This window comes from Camelus dromedarius, chromosome 2 (genome assembly GCF_036321535.1).
Source record: "Camelus dromedarius isolate mCamDro1 chromosome 2, mCamDro1.pat, whole genome shotgun sequence".
Lineage (NCBI taxonomy): Eukaryota > Metazoa > Chordata > Mammalia > Artiodactyla > Camelidae > Camelus > Camelus dromedarius.
The window spans coordinates 106,848,594-106,864,451 of record NC_087437.1 but is presented as its reverse complement, the minus strand read 5'-3'; the positions used below and the strand labels follow the sequence as shown (position 1 = coordinate 106,864,451).

Here is a 15,858-nt window from a genome sequence, read left to right as displayed (position 1 = left end):
GGCAATTAAGAGTTCATTGATTATACAAATAAAACAAACCTCTTATCTGTGCATGCCCATTATGCTAAAAGTTTATGTAATACAATATTAAAGAGTACATATGCTTCTTATAAACATGTTCTCCTTTGGAAAGCACACTTGGTTGAAATCAGACCAGTAGGCAATGAGGGTGACCAGAGTTTATCTCCTGCTCTGTGACACCTTCTGTGCCTAATATTTCCCTTCTTTCCTATGAAAGATCAGAGCTTTCCCTCTGCAGAGGTCCTTTCTTTGAGAAAGATAAGAGATCTGGTGAACTAGATCTATGGAAGTGTCACACTTACAGGGAATTAATAATGGAATCAGTTGCCACCAGACTTCGTGACTTTCAAGTACAGGGAGTGTCCAAAAGCTCTGGGTAACTGAGGATACCACAGAGTTATAATGGTCCTTTAGGAGTTTGAATTTGATGACCTTAAGGCACTGCTAACTTGACCCTCCATGTTCTATGTGCTGTGTTTCTGAACTCTCTCTCTCCCACCTTCTTCCCTGCCCCACTTCATTGTCATGCTGAGTTTTTCACCATGTTTTGTCCAGATGATTACAATGGTCTTTTGATAGGACCACCTGAGTATAGCCTGGTACCCATCAAATCCACTCTTCACATTACTCTTAGATTGATCCATGCTTATAGCTTTTATTTTTTTCGTAAACTCCAATAAAAAGGCCAAGTTCTTTACAGTATTATTGAAGACCCTCCTAATGAACCCCCCCAAACCCCTGCTTATTCTCCAGCCTTACTTTTCTCTTTTATCTTCCAGCAGCTCTCAACTGTCATGGTCCCTTAAATGCGACCCAGTATCTTTACATGTTTGATATTATGTAATTTAAGATTCTCTCCAATCTTGAGATTAAATGATTTTTTTTTTTTTTGAAATGAGGTCTTTCAAAACAGATGGCCACTAGAAATCCTCAAAGTCTCACACCTCCATACTTGTCTAGAGTTACCTTTCTGACTTTTTGGTACCACTGATACTGAAGGATGAACAGAACTGAGTTTCAGGGGCATTTGTGTCTACCTGCTGTCCATTCTTTATAATTCTAGCTTACAGACATCAACTCAGACTTGGGCTTGGAATCCTAATAATGTCAATTATACAAAGTTATAGTGTGTGTGAATGTCTGTGTCACTATTTGCCAAAGCCTTGCCTCTGCTCCTGAATTGATCACCTCTATTTCCCCCAAGCGTTTCCCCATTGGTTACATAGAACAGGTCTGGGGACAGGCATTTGACCCAAGCTGGGCCAATCGTGGCATTCTTGGCCTTGGCCAAGTGGACTGTTCTATGGAAGGGTCCCCAACTCCAGCTGAGAAATCAGATTCCTTGTCTGGAATTGTATCTACTGAATGAGGCATGGTTGAAACCAGTTTTCCACTCATGGATCATTACAAGGCATAAAACTCAGAAACTGCTTGGAGTTACGCAGAGGCAGCCACCTACAGTGAGAGGAAATGATATTGACGCAGGGATGAGGATGTATCGCTTGTGAATGACTTTAAGAATCATTATAATGAATATGAGGCTAGACCCTATGAGAAAGCCAAAGTGTGACAGTTCTGATCAACCACACTAGGCTGGCACAGGTAAGACTGTGAGCAAGACTTTCTGAGAGGTGAGATCAGACAGCCGATCTTGGGTCTGGGCAGCCCTAGGCTGGGAGAGCTGTGTGCAGACAATAAATGTCAGAACAGAGACCTCCTCAGCAGATGGTGATCAGTTGCAGGCTTGTCTGGGCAGAGGACGGGGACTTGCTAGGGTCCAGGAAGAGGATCACAGTTGTTTGGGTGGACTGGCCAGCTTGTCATGTGTATTCTAGCAGTTGGCAGAGCCACATGTGAAAATACTGGGTTTAGCAGCACGTGGGCTCATTGCCAGGTGTCCATTACACCATCGAGGTCTGTTACCTGCTTCAGCAGTTAATCTGGAAAGGTTTACAACCTCCAACATGCACTCTATTCCTATTAAATTTTCAAATGTCTATGCCTGAAAAGGAGGCTGCAATTCTGCCAAATCAATAACTATGTAAGTCTCCATATCTATTTGAAACTCTCCAGGCTGGAGTCTATGGAAAGGAAAGCACAGTACTCTAAGGGCTCTGAATTTTCATAATCAGATTCAATCTCTTACATCTTCCATGCTGTTAGGACTTAAATCTCAACAAATGGACTTTCAATAGAAATCCTTATAGTCAGTGTTTTAAAAAAAACTGGCTTGTGATTTTTTTTCTCTACCTAAAATATGATTAAAAGGTACAGAAAGGAAAAAGAAGTTCTGTCTAAGGTAATCGTCATAAGCAACTTAAGGTAATTAGCTCAGTGTGAAGTTTCAGCAAAGGTTACTTGAAAAAGGTGAACTGGGCCAAAGCATTATAAATGAGAGCATGATATTTAGAAGTAATTGGGACATTTTTAGGTTCAGAAGGCAAAAAGCAAGAAAACCTGTGTGCAGTGGCTGTATCTACTTAAATTTAGTTTATGATTACATGTCTCATATAGTCTTCATTTTGGGACATTTTTATGAACTGTGTATTGTGCAGCAAGGAGCAATCACCCACATGGAAGACATTCCACACTCTTGCCTCTCATTGATCACCCAGTTCAATCAGTCGTCAGCTCTCAGAGCTTCAATTTCCCAAACATCCCAGGAATCCTTTCTCTCCTCTGCTTCCCAATGAGACTTTATTCATCTTCAGATGTCTGGTGCTTATTAAAGTCCCTGGCACAGTGAAGAGACTCCATTAACGTCTGGTGAGTGGATGAGGGAATGTGAGCAGGGAGGCCCACTGCAATATAAACAGCTCTGGGGTGAAAATTGGGACCACTGATCTCTATTCTTTGCCATGAAACTAGATCTTTATTTTAGCCTCTCATGGATTTGGTTTTCTCACCCTGCAAAACAATTGGTTTGGATTCTATTTCACAAAAGCATCCTCAGGGTCAAAAAGATATCCAATTATTCTCCTGATGCTTGTGACTTCAGGAAGGAAAAACGTTAAGCCGAAAACCGGAGACCCAGCAAGTAGATAGGAAGATTCTTTCACCCTTACCTGCCATCAAAGAATTTGGGAAATTTGATTTGGTTGATCACAATGAAAATGGAGCTGAGGTAGTGGGGTACACTGTGACGTAGAAGAGGATGACAGTTTATTGGAGAGACTTAATTGATCCAAGACAGATTAATTTCCTAGTAACACATAAAGTACGGAGCTTCCCTAAGGATGGCCTCTCCACCTCATGGTTTATAAATATCTTCATTTGTGAAAATGACTACAACTTGAATTCTTTTTTTAAAGAAGATTGGAGAGGTGAAAAAAAATCAGTCATTTTAGTGTCTTAAAACATAATATGAATACTGATAGTTATAAAATAAATAAAGTAGGGGAAGGAAAAGTAGAGAAAGAAATACCAATTCCAGTTCAAAGCTTTATTTGCCAAGCTTTCTTAGGATGAATTTTACCAAGTTATAAATTCTTGTAAATAGAATTTATAATGGAAATACTGAGAGACTTTTGCCTCAGGTGGCATTATTGGATGCTTCTGTGATGTGAATGTAATGTAATAAATTAATAAATTGTTTAAAAAACTGCAAAAAATGTTTTAAAAATTTTTTTGATCATTAAATAAAATATAATGCTTTCATTTTATTTTTTAAGTGCAATTATTCAAAATTTCAGTTAAAAAATCATCTTTCACAGCATAGGTAAAATCCCCTCTTCTTTTAACCCAGGTTTCTGATCCTAGTCATGTACTTGTCTGGGCTGGCAGCTCTCATTACTGTAGTATAAATTGCGTAGTTGTTATTTGCAACTAGGAAGTATTAAGAAATCATTATTATTCTCTTTAGTTTATCACATTCATATATATATATATTTTTTTTAATGTTCTCTTTTGCTGAATATGATCAAATTCTTTCACTGTTTTCTTGCCTTAGTCTTCTATGCCTGGAGATAGTTGACCTTCAAAATCTCTCTTTTTGTTTACTATCCCATACATTGCTCTAAAGTCCTCGCAGGCAGATACCATGTATCACTCACACTTGTATCCCAGAACCCAGAATAGTGCCTAGCACATGGTAGATAATCAATATATTTTTCACGAATGAATTAATGACTTGCTGTCTAGTGATAGCTGTTTAGAATTGCAAGCATAATGACTGGGGAATAAATCAAACATCTCAAGGGCATGACTGGAAGATTAAACTGATTTAAGTGTGGGTCAATACTGCTGTTTCAAATATTGCTGTTAAATAAACAATGGCATGAATCACATTCATGCATGTTGCACAAAAAGGCTCTGGAAACTTCTGTAACCATGAATGACTGCATTTAGATTTTGACTTAAAATATGCTATGCTGTGCTATTTCAAGGCTGTACTGGCAACTAATCCTATCACAACGTTTGAATCCACACAGTATACAGAACATGTCACTAGTTCAGAGAATCTTCACTCAGATTCCTGTTTTCCTAAATAGAAACTAATTATATTCATATGTAATCATATATATATGTATCTGGAAAAAAACATTTAATTGCTATTATTAATATTACTATTAATTTATTATATGCATTTGATCTTTGAACTCACTTCACAAATCTAACATAGGAACTGGGCACTTGTTCAGGAAATTTGATCAGTGGAGATAAATGCAAACCAGTTCTCAAAGGGTACTTTTGGGTTTAAATTATTCTTCCTTTATTCATCAATCAAATCATTTACTATTGAACTCCAGTGATAAAGAGTTATTGTGCAGGTCTCCCTGCCACTCACAACACATTCAAGACCATTTTTTATTTTCATTTTGTATATCTCTTTGACATCTGGGCAATGGAGAGATTTCTTGAAAGTCTCTCACTGAATCATAAAAATTTAACTCCATATAAGATGGAAGATGAATGACCTCAATTCAATAGAAGTTGAATGCAGTCTTATACTTTCTTGGTGCTGGTGTGCTTTTTCTGGAAACGTTTTCACAGGGGTCTCAGAGTACCCGTATGCTCCTTAAAACTACTATTTCCACATTAAAGATTCCTTTTTGTTTACACAGTGGTCTAATTTTGGCCACGGAGTTATACTGAGGAATAAGATTAAGTCAAGCAGAGGTAGATATAGATTTAGATACATACATAGATATAGTTATAGTTATAAATATATTTAGTTCTGGGGTTTAATTAGTATTAATGGAAGTGACAGAACTAAATATTCTTCATATTGAAAACTGTACTCCAGTAAGCTTGCTTTTCAATGCTTAACCTTCTCTACTGATTTATTGAAGCCATGGGGAGGAAAATGCATCATTTTTAAATTAAGTAAGTCAGGGTTTTGCTAAAGTTATGTACCTTATAAATGGCCAATTGGTTTAGAATAAAATATTGCTTTTGAAGACTTTGAACATGAAAATATTGTATTCCCATATTTTAAAGCATTGGCCAAAAGAACAATTACTGAGCAAATGAAATAGTCTGAAGAAGCATTTTGCCAAGTTCTGTTCTTCTCATATGTGCTTTTTACTTTTCAGCCCTCCAGCTGGAATATTTTTTTCATTGCTTTAATACATCACTTATGGATTATTAGAAATAAACAGGATTATGTAATGTTTCCTTCTTTAATAGAAAGATAAAGTGCTTTTGCTGCATTTATGATTTATTTTTCATTATAATAGGAAATGAACTCAGTTCGTTTATTCTTTTGAAATTGTAGTCATTATTTTCCAGAAAACTCTCTCTTCTAAAATTTTTACCTCTCACTTAATGTACTTTTTAAAACCTCTTAAATCCACTTGAAAAACTTCTCCTAAGGGAAATATTCTATAATTCTGTCTGAATCTTACATGGGCATCAAATATCTCTATGGCCTTTAATTTTTATTTAATAGTAAATAATGTTATTAAATTACTGCATAAAATAGTCATAAGTCCTTCATATCATGCTGTTTTATAAAATGCATTTGTAAATTGGTCATGTCAGAGAAGAAAGGAAATAAGATACTGGCATTCTTTTCATATTTATTATTTACCTTAAACATCACTTAGCAGTAAAACCATGTCAAGATATCTGTATTTTTAAGTTGCTGTGTAGCAGTATTGAGTCTTTAAAATGTGTTGTAAATATTATTGGAACATATGCAGCATTATCAGAATCTTTTTTTAGTTATGAAAAGCTATTTATGGAATGAAATACATTATCTCTCAGCCTTGTTATAAACCACAGTTTCATAGCATATTAGCGCCACTACAGATATATTTAATATCTCGATTATAAATTCTCATTTTGGTATAAATTTTCAATCCATAGTTTTGTTCAATTTTTTTTAATTTTCAGCAAACGGGCAATAACCATCCATGGGGTTAAATAAGTATACATGTATCTACAAAGATTTTTGGAGGACGGAGAGGAAAGCAGTGGGATGTCTTTTCTCTTGACACCAACCAGTTTTCAGTTCAACTGGGTGTCCTACAATTCAATGTAATTCTGATGCTAACTGCACAGCTTTAAGGGTTCAGTCTCATAAGACTGCCCTCATTTCAGATGCCAATCACGAGTACTGAGTCTCCAGGTTACCCACACTTCCATCCAAATTGGCTACAGAACTCAAGGATTCCCCACAACCTCTTCCTTTGGGTTTGAGTAATCACTTGAGCACCTCACAGGATTCAGGAAAAAGCTTTACTTGCTATTACCAGTTGATTATAAGGAACCAACTCAGGAACAGCCAAGTAGAAAAGATGAACAGGGCAAGGTATGAGGGACGTTGCCTGGAGCTTCCAGAGGTTCTGTGCCCTCTACAGTCACTCCACCCTTCCAGCACCAGGTTCACCAACCTGGAAGCTCTCTGAACTTCATCATGCAGGCGTTTTGTGGAGGTTTTCTGAGTAGGCATGATTGATTAAATCACTGACCATTGGTGATTAGCTCAATCTCCAGCCCCTGCCTCCTTGCCCGGAGGGGAGAAGTGGGACTACAAATCCAACCTTCTAATTCTGCTTTGGTCTTTCTGGAGACCAACCCTTATCGTAAAGCTATTTTAGGAGGCCCCAACCACCAGTCATCTCATTAGCATACAAAAGACACTTTTATCTCTTCAGAGATTCTAAGGGTTTTAAAAGCTGTGTGCCAGGATCCTGGGACAAAGACCAAATACTTGTTTTTATTATACCACAAAGCATGAGTAATTTTTGTTTTGAAATAGCATCAGAAAGGCACTAAAGTAAATAAATTTTAGTGAGGGTCATCAAAAAGAATATTCAGAACTTGCAATTCTTGTGAGTTTCTGATTAATGGAATTAAAAGAGCTTCCAAATACCACTGAAGGTTAGATTTTCAATACAAATTGTCCTGCCTGTGTTACCACTTACTTTGTTACAGTATCATTAGTGACATAACGTTTTAGAAAAAGTCATCTAAGGAAAGGCAACATTAATTTATTCACAAGGGAATTAAATCAAAGATCAGTATACTTTTTCTATAAAGGGTTAGATGGTAAATATTTTAGCCTTTGTGGGCCATGTGGTCTCTGTCACAGCGACTCAACTTTGACAGGATAGCACCAAAGCAGTCAAGCAACAGGTCAATAAATGGGTTTGGCTTTGTGCCGAGAAAACTTTATTTACTGAAACAACTAATGGATCCCATTTGGCCCATGGCCATAGTCTGCCTACTCCTGGGCCAAACTGACTGAAAAAATGTCATTCACTATAATAAATAATTATAATGGATAGTTAAAAAGAACAATTTGCTTATACACCCATGGATTTTTTTTTTTTTTTTTGGCCTGGTGATGCTTATATGTAACCAATAAACTGAATGCTTTTGTTTAATGCTAAGTTCGCACGAAATTATTAAAAGCATGAAAAGGTAATTACTTCTGAAATTTTGTAGAATCCATAAAAGGTGTTGCAGTGGCCTCCTGAAAACAGAAATTTGTCTTTGCATATATATTTACCCAAATTATGCTTTATAATCCAAGAAATCAGCAGTTAAGTAAAAAGAATTAACAACATCAAAAAGAAGTTAATAGTTCTTTTCTTCTCCCAAGAGAAATGCCCTTTCAGGTTTGATTTAAGAATTGATAGGTGCCTTTAGGAAATACTTTCATTATAGATAAAGAATTTTGTGGGTAATAGTTCCATAATAGTTTAATAAATGTGGGTAAGTTTAGCTTAATTTTTGTATGTATTAAAGATTTCTGAGCACTTTTAGTATGCATAGGAAAAGGTTCAGAATCATAGGAGATAGATATATATATGTGTATATATGTATATATACACATATATATATGTATATGTATATACACACACACACACACACACACACACCAATGACACAGTGTTTTCTCCCTAAAAACCCAAGTAATATTAAAGCTATGGGTTTAAAGATATTTATCCCATTTTTATCTCTTTTATAAAAATGTTTATATATTGTGCTTTAAAATCACTTCACAATTTTAAATAATACCTTTTATTGAAGTATTTTATTTTTCCAGAGTAGATGTACTTTTCCCTGTTCCTCCCTCTAAGTAAGACTTTAAAATCCTAGGTGTTATACATAAAACAAAGAAAACTCTGAAAGATGAAGAGACGAAGGCAGAGCAGCTAGGAACCTCGTGGACTGAAGAACAACACAAACATGAGCTCCCTGGGTTTTCTTTTTGCCTCATTTCGCCCAGATTTGTAGATAAAAAGTTAGCAACCCATAAACAGCAGTCGAGCAGACAATAAAAACCCCAGCTAAAGTCTGGTCTCTCCAGCCACCGGACCCAGAAAGAGACAGCCTAGCAAAAGAGAAAGCTTTCAGACAATAACAATTTGACTAATTTGACTACAGCCAAACATCATAGGAAAACACACACACACACACACAGCCCCACCCCAATGCCTATCTGCAAAGGCCAAGAGGGAATTCTAGACAGAGCAGAAAAGCTGCAAAATATATGGAGCCAAACTGACAGAACTAAAAGGAGAAAAAGACAAATTCAAAATTATAATTGGAGATCTCAACATCCTTCACCAACAATCAGTGGAACTAGACAGAAAATCAACATGGGTCTATAAGAACTGAACAGTGTCATCAACTAAGATAATCTAACCACATTTATAAAACACCCCATCCAACAGCAGGAAAATATACAGAACCTAGAAATAATTCCAAACAGCATGAGCTGATTTTTGACAAAAGTGCAAAAGCAATACAATGGGAGAAGGACAGTGTCTTCAATAAATGGTGCTAGCGCAGTTGCATATCCATGGGAAAAATAAATGAACCTCAGTCTAAACCTGGCACCATATAAAAGATTAAATCAAGATGGATCATAAGTTTAAATGTCAAATATAAAACTATAAATCTTTTAGAAGGAAACATAGGAGAAAATCTTCAGAACCTGGGGCTTGGTGAAGAGTTCTTAGACATAACAGAAGCACAATCTCTAAGAAAAAAAAAATGCTAGGTTGGACTTCATTAAAATAAAAAACATTTACTCTTTCAAAAGACTCTTTTAAGAGGATGAAAAGACAAGCTCAGGCTGGGAGAAAATATTTACAAACTACTTATCTCATAAAGGTCTCATACCTAGAAATTATAAAGAACTCTCAAAAATTCAACAGTAAAAAAGCAAAGAATCCAATTAGAACATGAATAAAAGACATGAAGAGACATTTCACTGAAGAAGGTATATGAATGGCAAATAGGAACATGAAAAAATGTTCAACCTCACTAGCCTAAGGGAAATGTAAATTAGGATCACAATGAAGTATCACTGCACACCTAGTAAAACAGCTAAAATGAAAAATAATGACAATATCAAATGCTGGCAAGGATGTGTAGAAACTGAATCTCTCATACACTGCTGGTGGGAATGCAAAATAGTGCAGTCACTTTGGAAAACATTTTGGCAGTTTCTTTTAAAATAGAACTTAATGCTGACATATCCTAGCAGGCGCACTCTGATTCCAGAGAAATGAGTACTCATGTCCATATAAAAACTAGTACATGATTGTTCATAGCAGCTTATTTGAAACACCCAAAGCTGGAAATAACCAAAATGTCCTATAAGTAATGGTGAAAGAAACAAACTTTGTTATATCTATACCGTGAAATACAACACAGTAATAAAAAAGGAATGTACTGCTATACACAAAAGCCAGAATGGCTTCCCAGGGCTTCTGCTGAGTGAAAAAAGATCATTTCAGAAAGTCAAATGCTATACGATTCCATTCGTGTAACAGTCTTGAAATGACAAAATTATAAAACTGGAGACCAGGTGAATGGTGTCAGGGTTATTGACAGTGGGCTGGGGGTGGTGCTTATGACTAAGAGGGAAATATTTTGTGGTGAAGTAATAGCACCTTGCTTGCTATAGTGGTTGCATGAATCTATGCACATGTTAAAGTGACACATAACTCCACACGTACTTTATACCAAGGCCAATTTCCTGAGTTTAATGTTGTACTTTAGTAACCTAAGATGTAACCATGGGGGAAACTGGGTGATACACAGGACCTCTCTGTACCATTTTTACAGCTTCCTGTGAATCTATAATTATTTCAAAATAAAAGTTTAGAAAAAGGAAAATACAGAAACTTTGTAAGGCGTTCTTTTAAAAAAAAATACATTCTCTAAATTTTTTCAAGGATTTTATGATGTCAAACTTCTCAAATGAATAGCTTTTCTCTTTCCAACAGTTGACTAAACCAAATCATTTATATATTGGAAGCTTACTGTTTATTTTTAAATAATGCTATAAATTCTATACTTGCCATGTCTTAATATACCAATTTACAATTGCTAATGGGTATCAAAGGATCAAGGACACTAAAATCATGATTTTATCAAAAAACTCATTTAACACATTAGTTGCAACCCCATTACTGACCTCAAGAACAGTCGCTTTTGCTGGAGCTGCCAACAAGCAAACAAAATGTGACTGATTTTCTACTTTTCTCTATTTAAAAAGGAATTAATGAATATAAATATGTCCCAATTTGATATCTCAGCTTTCATAACACATACTTTGGAAACTCTATGCCTGAATAATTGGGCCATTGATTATTTCTGGAACATAAGTTAAGCCCTTCAATTTCATCTTATGGAGACCTGAAAGTTACAATAAGAAGGTTTCCAGATTGCTTTTAGTTTTTTTTAAATTTCAAGTTATCTCCTTTGATAAATCTTGTTTCTTAAAAATACTTGTTTATTAAACTGCTAGACTCTGCCATTCTTTAATTGCTAATAGCAGGCCATCCAAATATGTCTCCTCCCTCCCTGCTTTCATAATTTATGAAAAAAGATACAATGCATGTGGAAATGTTTTAAAGGAGTCTATAGGAATGCCTAATGGTATGCTTTTTTTTTCTTTTTTAAGTGAATGGGGTAAAGTCATAAGGAGAAAATCTCTTCTGAAAGGTATAAATACAGGTCCACAGTCCCTTATCTGCAGTTCTGAAATCCTCAAAATATTCTGCAAAGTAAAGGTTTTAAATCATTCAGTTGGCAAGACTGGCGCTCTCTGATAGTTTCTGTGTAATCCACGAGTGTTAATATTCCCAACTTTACTGCAGAAATGTAAGTGTGTTGTGCTCGGGATGCGGGCCGTGGGGTACCATGCAGTATACGGTGTGTGGACTACGATCCTTTTTGAAAATCTGAAAATTCCTGACTTATGAGACATGTCTAGTCCCAAGAGTTTGGAATGAGAGATCATGGGCCTGTCCTAGAAGAGTCCAGGACAGGTGTTTATATAGCACTGAGAATAGGAACTTACTTATGTGGCAGATGAATCCAAGAGTATAGATATTTCATGACATTAAATTTGGGAGAAGAGTCAGATAAGCACCAGGCTGACCTTTATTTCACCACTAAGCAAAATGGGGCATTGAGCAAGGTGCCCAAGTTGACCCAGTTACAGCTGGAACCATGGCAGTTTGGCTTTAGAAGTCATGCTTTTAAACCGCAAAGATACTGCTACTGAAGACCTATCCTGAAAGCCTCCTCTGCCACAGCAGAATGAGACTGAGTCTCCCAGCTGAAAGCATGAGGATTGTGTGAAAGTTCATACCCTCATGGATAGAACCCCAGACTCCAGAAAACTGGCAATCCAGTTCATATTCCCCAAGTGTGAAACTAGAGGATCCTTTTAAGGAGTAAAATGAACAGCTCCAAAGGGAAAAAAAAAAGAAAAAGAAAAAGAAAAAGAAAAAGACTGTGGGAGTTGACCTCAATTAATCCTCTGCTGTGGAGTTCACCTGTCCAATTTTGGCTTTGCACACTGAACTTCCAACCAGCTATTACTATATAGTATCTTTTTACACAGGAATAGCTTCAGGGATCACTAGACATGTAAGGAAAGTGTCAAACATGAAACAGATCAGAATAAACAATCAATAAACAGAGGAACAGAACAGAACATAGGAAATACAAATAGTAGATAAAGTGTTAAATACATACATACATATATATATATGTATATATATATCATGAAGACTGTCAGAGATTAATAGAAGAAGTTGCATTCATAAAAGCAAAAAAGGAATCTATAAAAAAGTGGGTGCAATAGACAATAAGATAGAGAATCTGGAAGTTAAAAACATGATAGCTGAAATTTAAAAGTTCAGTACAACTTGGGAAGACAAGGTCAGTGACATTCCCCAGAAAGTAGTTCAAGAAAACAGAAATAAGAAAAATTAGAGAAGTTATGCAGGAGGCTCAGAGGTTTATTTCAGGGTAGGCTTCAAGAAAGAGAAACAGAGAAAATGCTGGAAAGGAAATGATTAATTTACAGAACATGTTTCAAGAACTTAAAAACATGAGTCTTTTTAAACATTATCCTTAAGAACATTTGGAAGGGGGCATGTGTTATATAGCCATGCAGCTGTATTTGAAAGATTGAGGAATCCTTAAGAGCCTTTTCAATAAATATACTTCTGCTTTTCCCTTTTAGGGGCACAGCAATTGCTGGCATAGTATTTGGAATCGTATTCATCATGGGGGTCATTGCTGGAATTGCCATATGCATCTGCATGTGCATGAAAAACAACCGTGGGACCCGGGTGGGTGTCATCAGGACCACCCACATCAATGCCATCTCCTCCTACCCTGGTAAGCAAAACTGCTTCCTTCTTCTCAAGGAAGGGTCATTTTTGTTAGTTATGTTCTGCTCCTGGGACAGAAGAAACATTAAAGACTCTCATGGGAATAACCTCCAAGGATGTAGGGCATTTCTGAATTAATGTAGACTGAAGCTCTAAGTTTCAGTGGAGGTTACTTAGATCCACATAATAAAACCTACCTACCATTTGAAGCTGTTCATATTTTCAGTGGTTGTCTTATTGACTACAATTGCCCATCAACCACAGTGAAGAGAAACAGACAATTTGCACCCACTGTGTCTGTCTGCCAGTGAGTTCTGACAAATGATTATAAGGTATAAGTTACATGTCTGAATAAACTGGCATCTGATTCAGTAAGTATGTATGTCTTGAGAAAAAAGAATTGAAGGAAGTTTTGATGTGTCCTTTTTACACAAAGAAAACATTTTTTTTAACATAATATTAAAATTACCAACAAAAAGCAAAGGTGATCTATGAAGAGTTCGATGAGTATTTGTTGAGAATCTCCTGGAATTTCCACATATAAATATATTGAAGACATATGACTTCATAACCAAAATGCTGTGTTTTGCCTTAGATGATTTCAATAGCATTTTCTAAGTCAATCTATATACATACAATTTGTCTTATAAAAAGGAGTCAAGTTCTACATTTAACACATCCTTAGGAAGATAATTTCCTATCCACACTCATGTGCTCTCTCTCAGTCCCTATAAAAAAGGGAGATGGTACCTTCTACATCCAGTCTGCCCTGTGTATCAATTTCCTAATAACTTCTTTCCTCTCTTAACCTTTTCCCTATCATCTTTAGCTTGAGGGAGAAAATTTCAGAATTTCAGATGCACGTGACAATGATCATTCCCTCTGTCCTCGTTTGTCAGCCCTCTCTCTTCTCCAATAGCTCCTTGTTAGAATGTCTCAAGACTCACTCTTGTGTCTTCTTCTATCCTGTATCTACACTTACTTCTGTGGTTACAGCATTTAACCTCATGCTATTAAGTACTATTTATAGGCTAAATGCCTCCCAAAGTTATATATCTCCACTCCAACCCTCTTTCCTGAATTTCAGATTCATCTGATCCCACTGCCTATGATATCTCAGATTTAACATGTCTAAAGTTGTACTTCTGATCATCCCCCACCACAAGTCCTCCATTCACCCTTTACCGTCTCAACTGATGGTGTCTCCAGCCTTCCAACAGCTCAGGCCAAAAACCTTGGCATCCTCCTGGACTTCTCTGTCTTTCCCTCACATCTACATGCAAGCTACCAGGAAAATTTCTCAGCTCCATCTGCAGAATATATTCAGTATCTGACGACTTCGCACCATTCCTTCTCTGATGGGTGCCACCATCAGCTCTCACCTCCATTACTGGATCACATCCTAATGGCTCTCCCAGCCTCCACTCCTGGCCCCCAGGGGTCTATTCTAAACACAGTAGCAGACAGAACCCATTTAAGATGATTCAGTGTCAAATCACACCTCTGCTCAAAATCTTTCAGTGGCTCCCCATTTCCCCCAGAGGTAGAGTCAAAGACAGTGGTTTCTCATTTTATCCAAAGTATCAGACAAATCTTTTACCAAGGCCCACAAGGCAACGTATGAATTGGCTCCTGTTTTTATTTCTCTGGTCTCTTTTCCTTGCTCTCTCTCTTCCCACTCTGGCTCCAGTCACACTTTTTTCCTGGCTGTTCGGTGAACACACAGGGCACCCCCTCATCTTTGGGCTTTGCCTAGAACACCAAGTCCCTCACTTAATCCAAGTCTTTGTCTAAGGTCACCTCCTGGATGAGGCCTTCCCTGATCACCCCACTGAAGATTGTAACGTGGCCCTCCCCACAGCACCCCAGTTGCCCTTCCTCTCCTTTTCTTGCCCAGTTCTTCTCTTAATCTTCTAAGATACCATCCTAGTTCACCTAATTGTTACGTTTATATTTATCGTCCACCCCCTCTTTCTAGAACACTGGCTCCATGAGGCAAGGATAATTATCAATTTTGTTCACCTTTCAATCCCAAGCACACGAGACCAGAACTGGCTCATGATGGCCACTCAGCAGATGTGGCTGAGCGGATGCAGAGCATCCTGAAAAAAACCTGATTTAGTTACATCAACACTTAGAAAATTTACATTAAATTCCACCCTGAAATCTGTCACTTTTACTCACTACAAAAGGAATTCACAGTTTTGAATCTTCCCAACTTACTAAGGATATTGTTGTGAAGACTATGGTATAAGGAAAAAATGTGAAGACTACAGTATAAGGAATGTGAAGACTATGGTATAAGGAAAAAATAGGGGGAATTATTTTTTATTCTTCACATCTCCCCATTTCACCTGTTCAATCCATGACTCAAAAGAGGACAGTCCAACGGAGACATCAAACAAGCGAAGACGTGACGCATGCTGTAGAGAACATTCTGGACACATGTTTGCTCAGTCAAAATGTATGGTTAAAATCAAGTCTTAAAACATTTTAAAAATTTTTTATAAAATTAGACTAGAAAATACAAAATATTTTAATGTGATGTATCTTCTTGGATCTGAGGTTTCTATTTCATGCATGGAAATGTGTTTTTAAAAACTTTATTCTAGTGGCATTATTTATACTGGCTGATCCATTTTCAGTAAAAGTGTTGTTTTGGGAACTGAATAATGCAAAAAACATAATAAACCTTATGGTGGAGGCATTTTTTACTGCAAAAAGACTAGGACTTTGCAAA

At 36.7% G+C, this 15,858-nt stretch overlaps 1 protein-coding gene across 1 annotated transcript in view; it reads left to right on the top strand.

Annotated features, from left to right (window-relative positions):
- The window catches only part of CYYR1 (cysteine and tyrosine rich 1), a 98,737-nt gene that overhangs the window by 70,297 nt on the left and 12,582 nt on the right, over nucleotides 1–15,858 (top strand). The window contains 1 exon segment of the mRNA XM_031458327.2: nucleotides 12,968–13,125. Coding sequence (XP_031314187.1) covers nucleotides 12,968–13,125 — 158 coding nt within the window.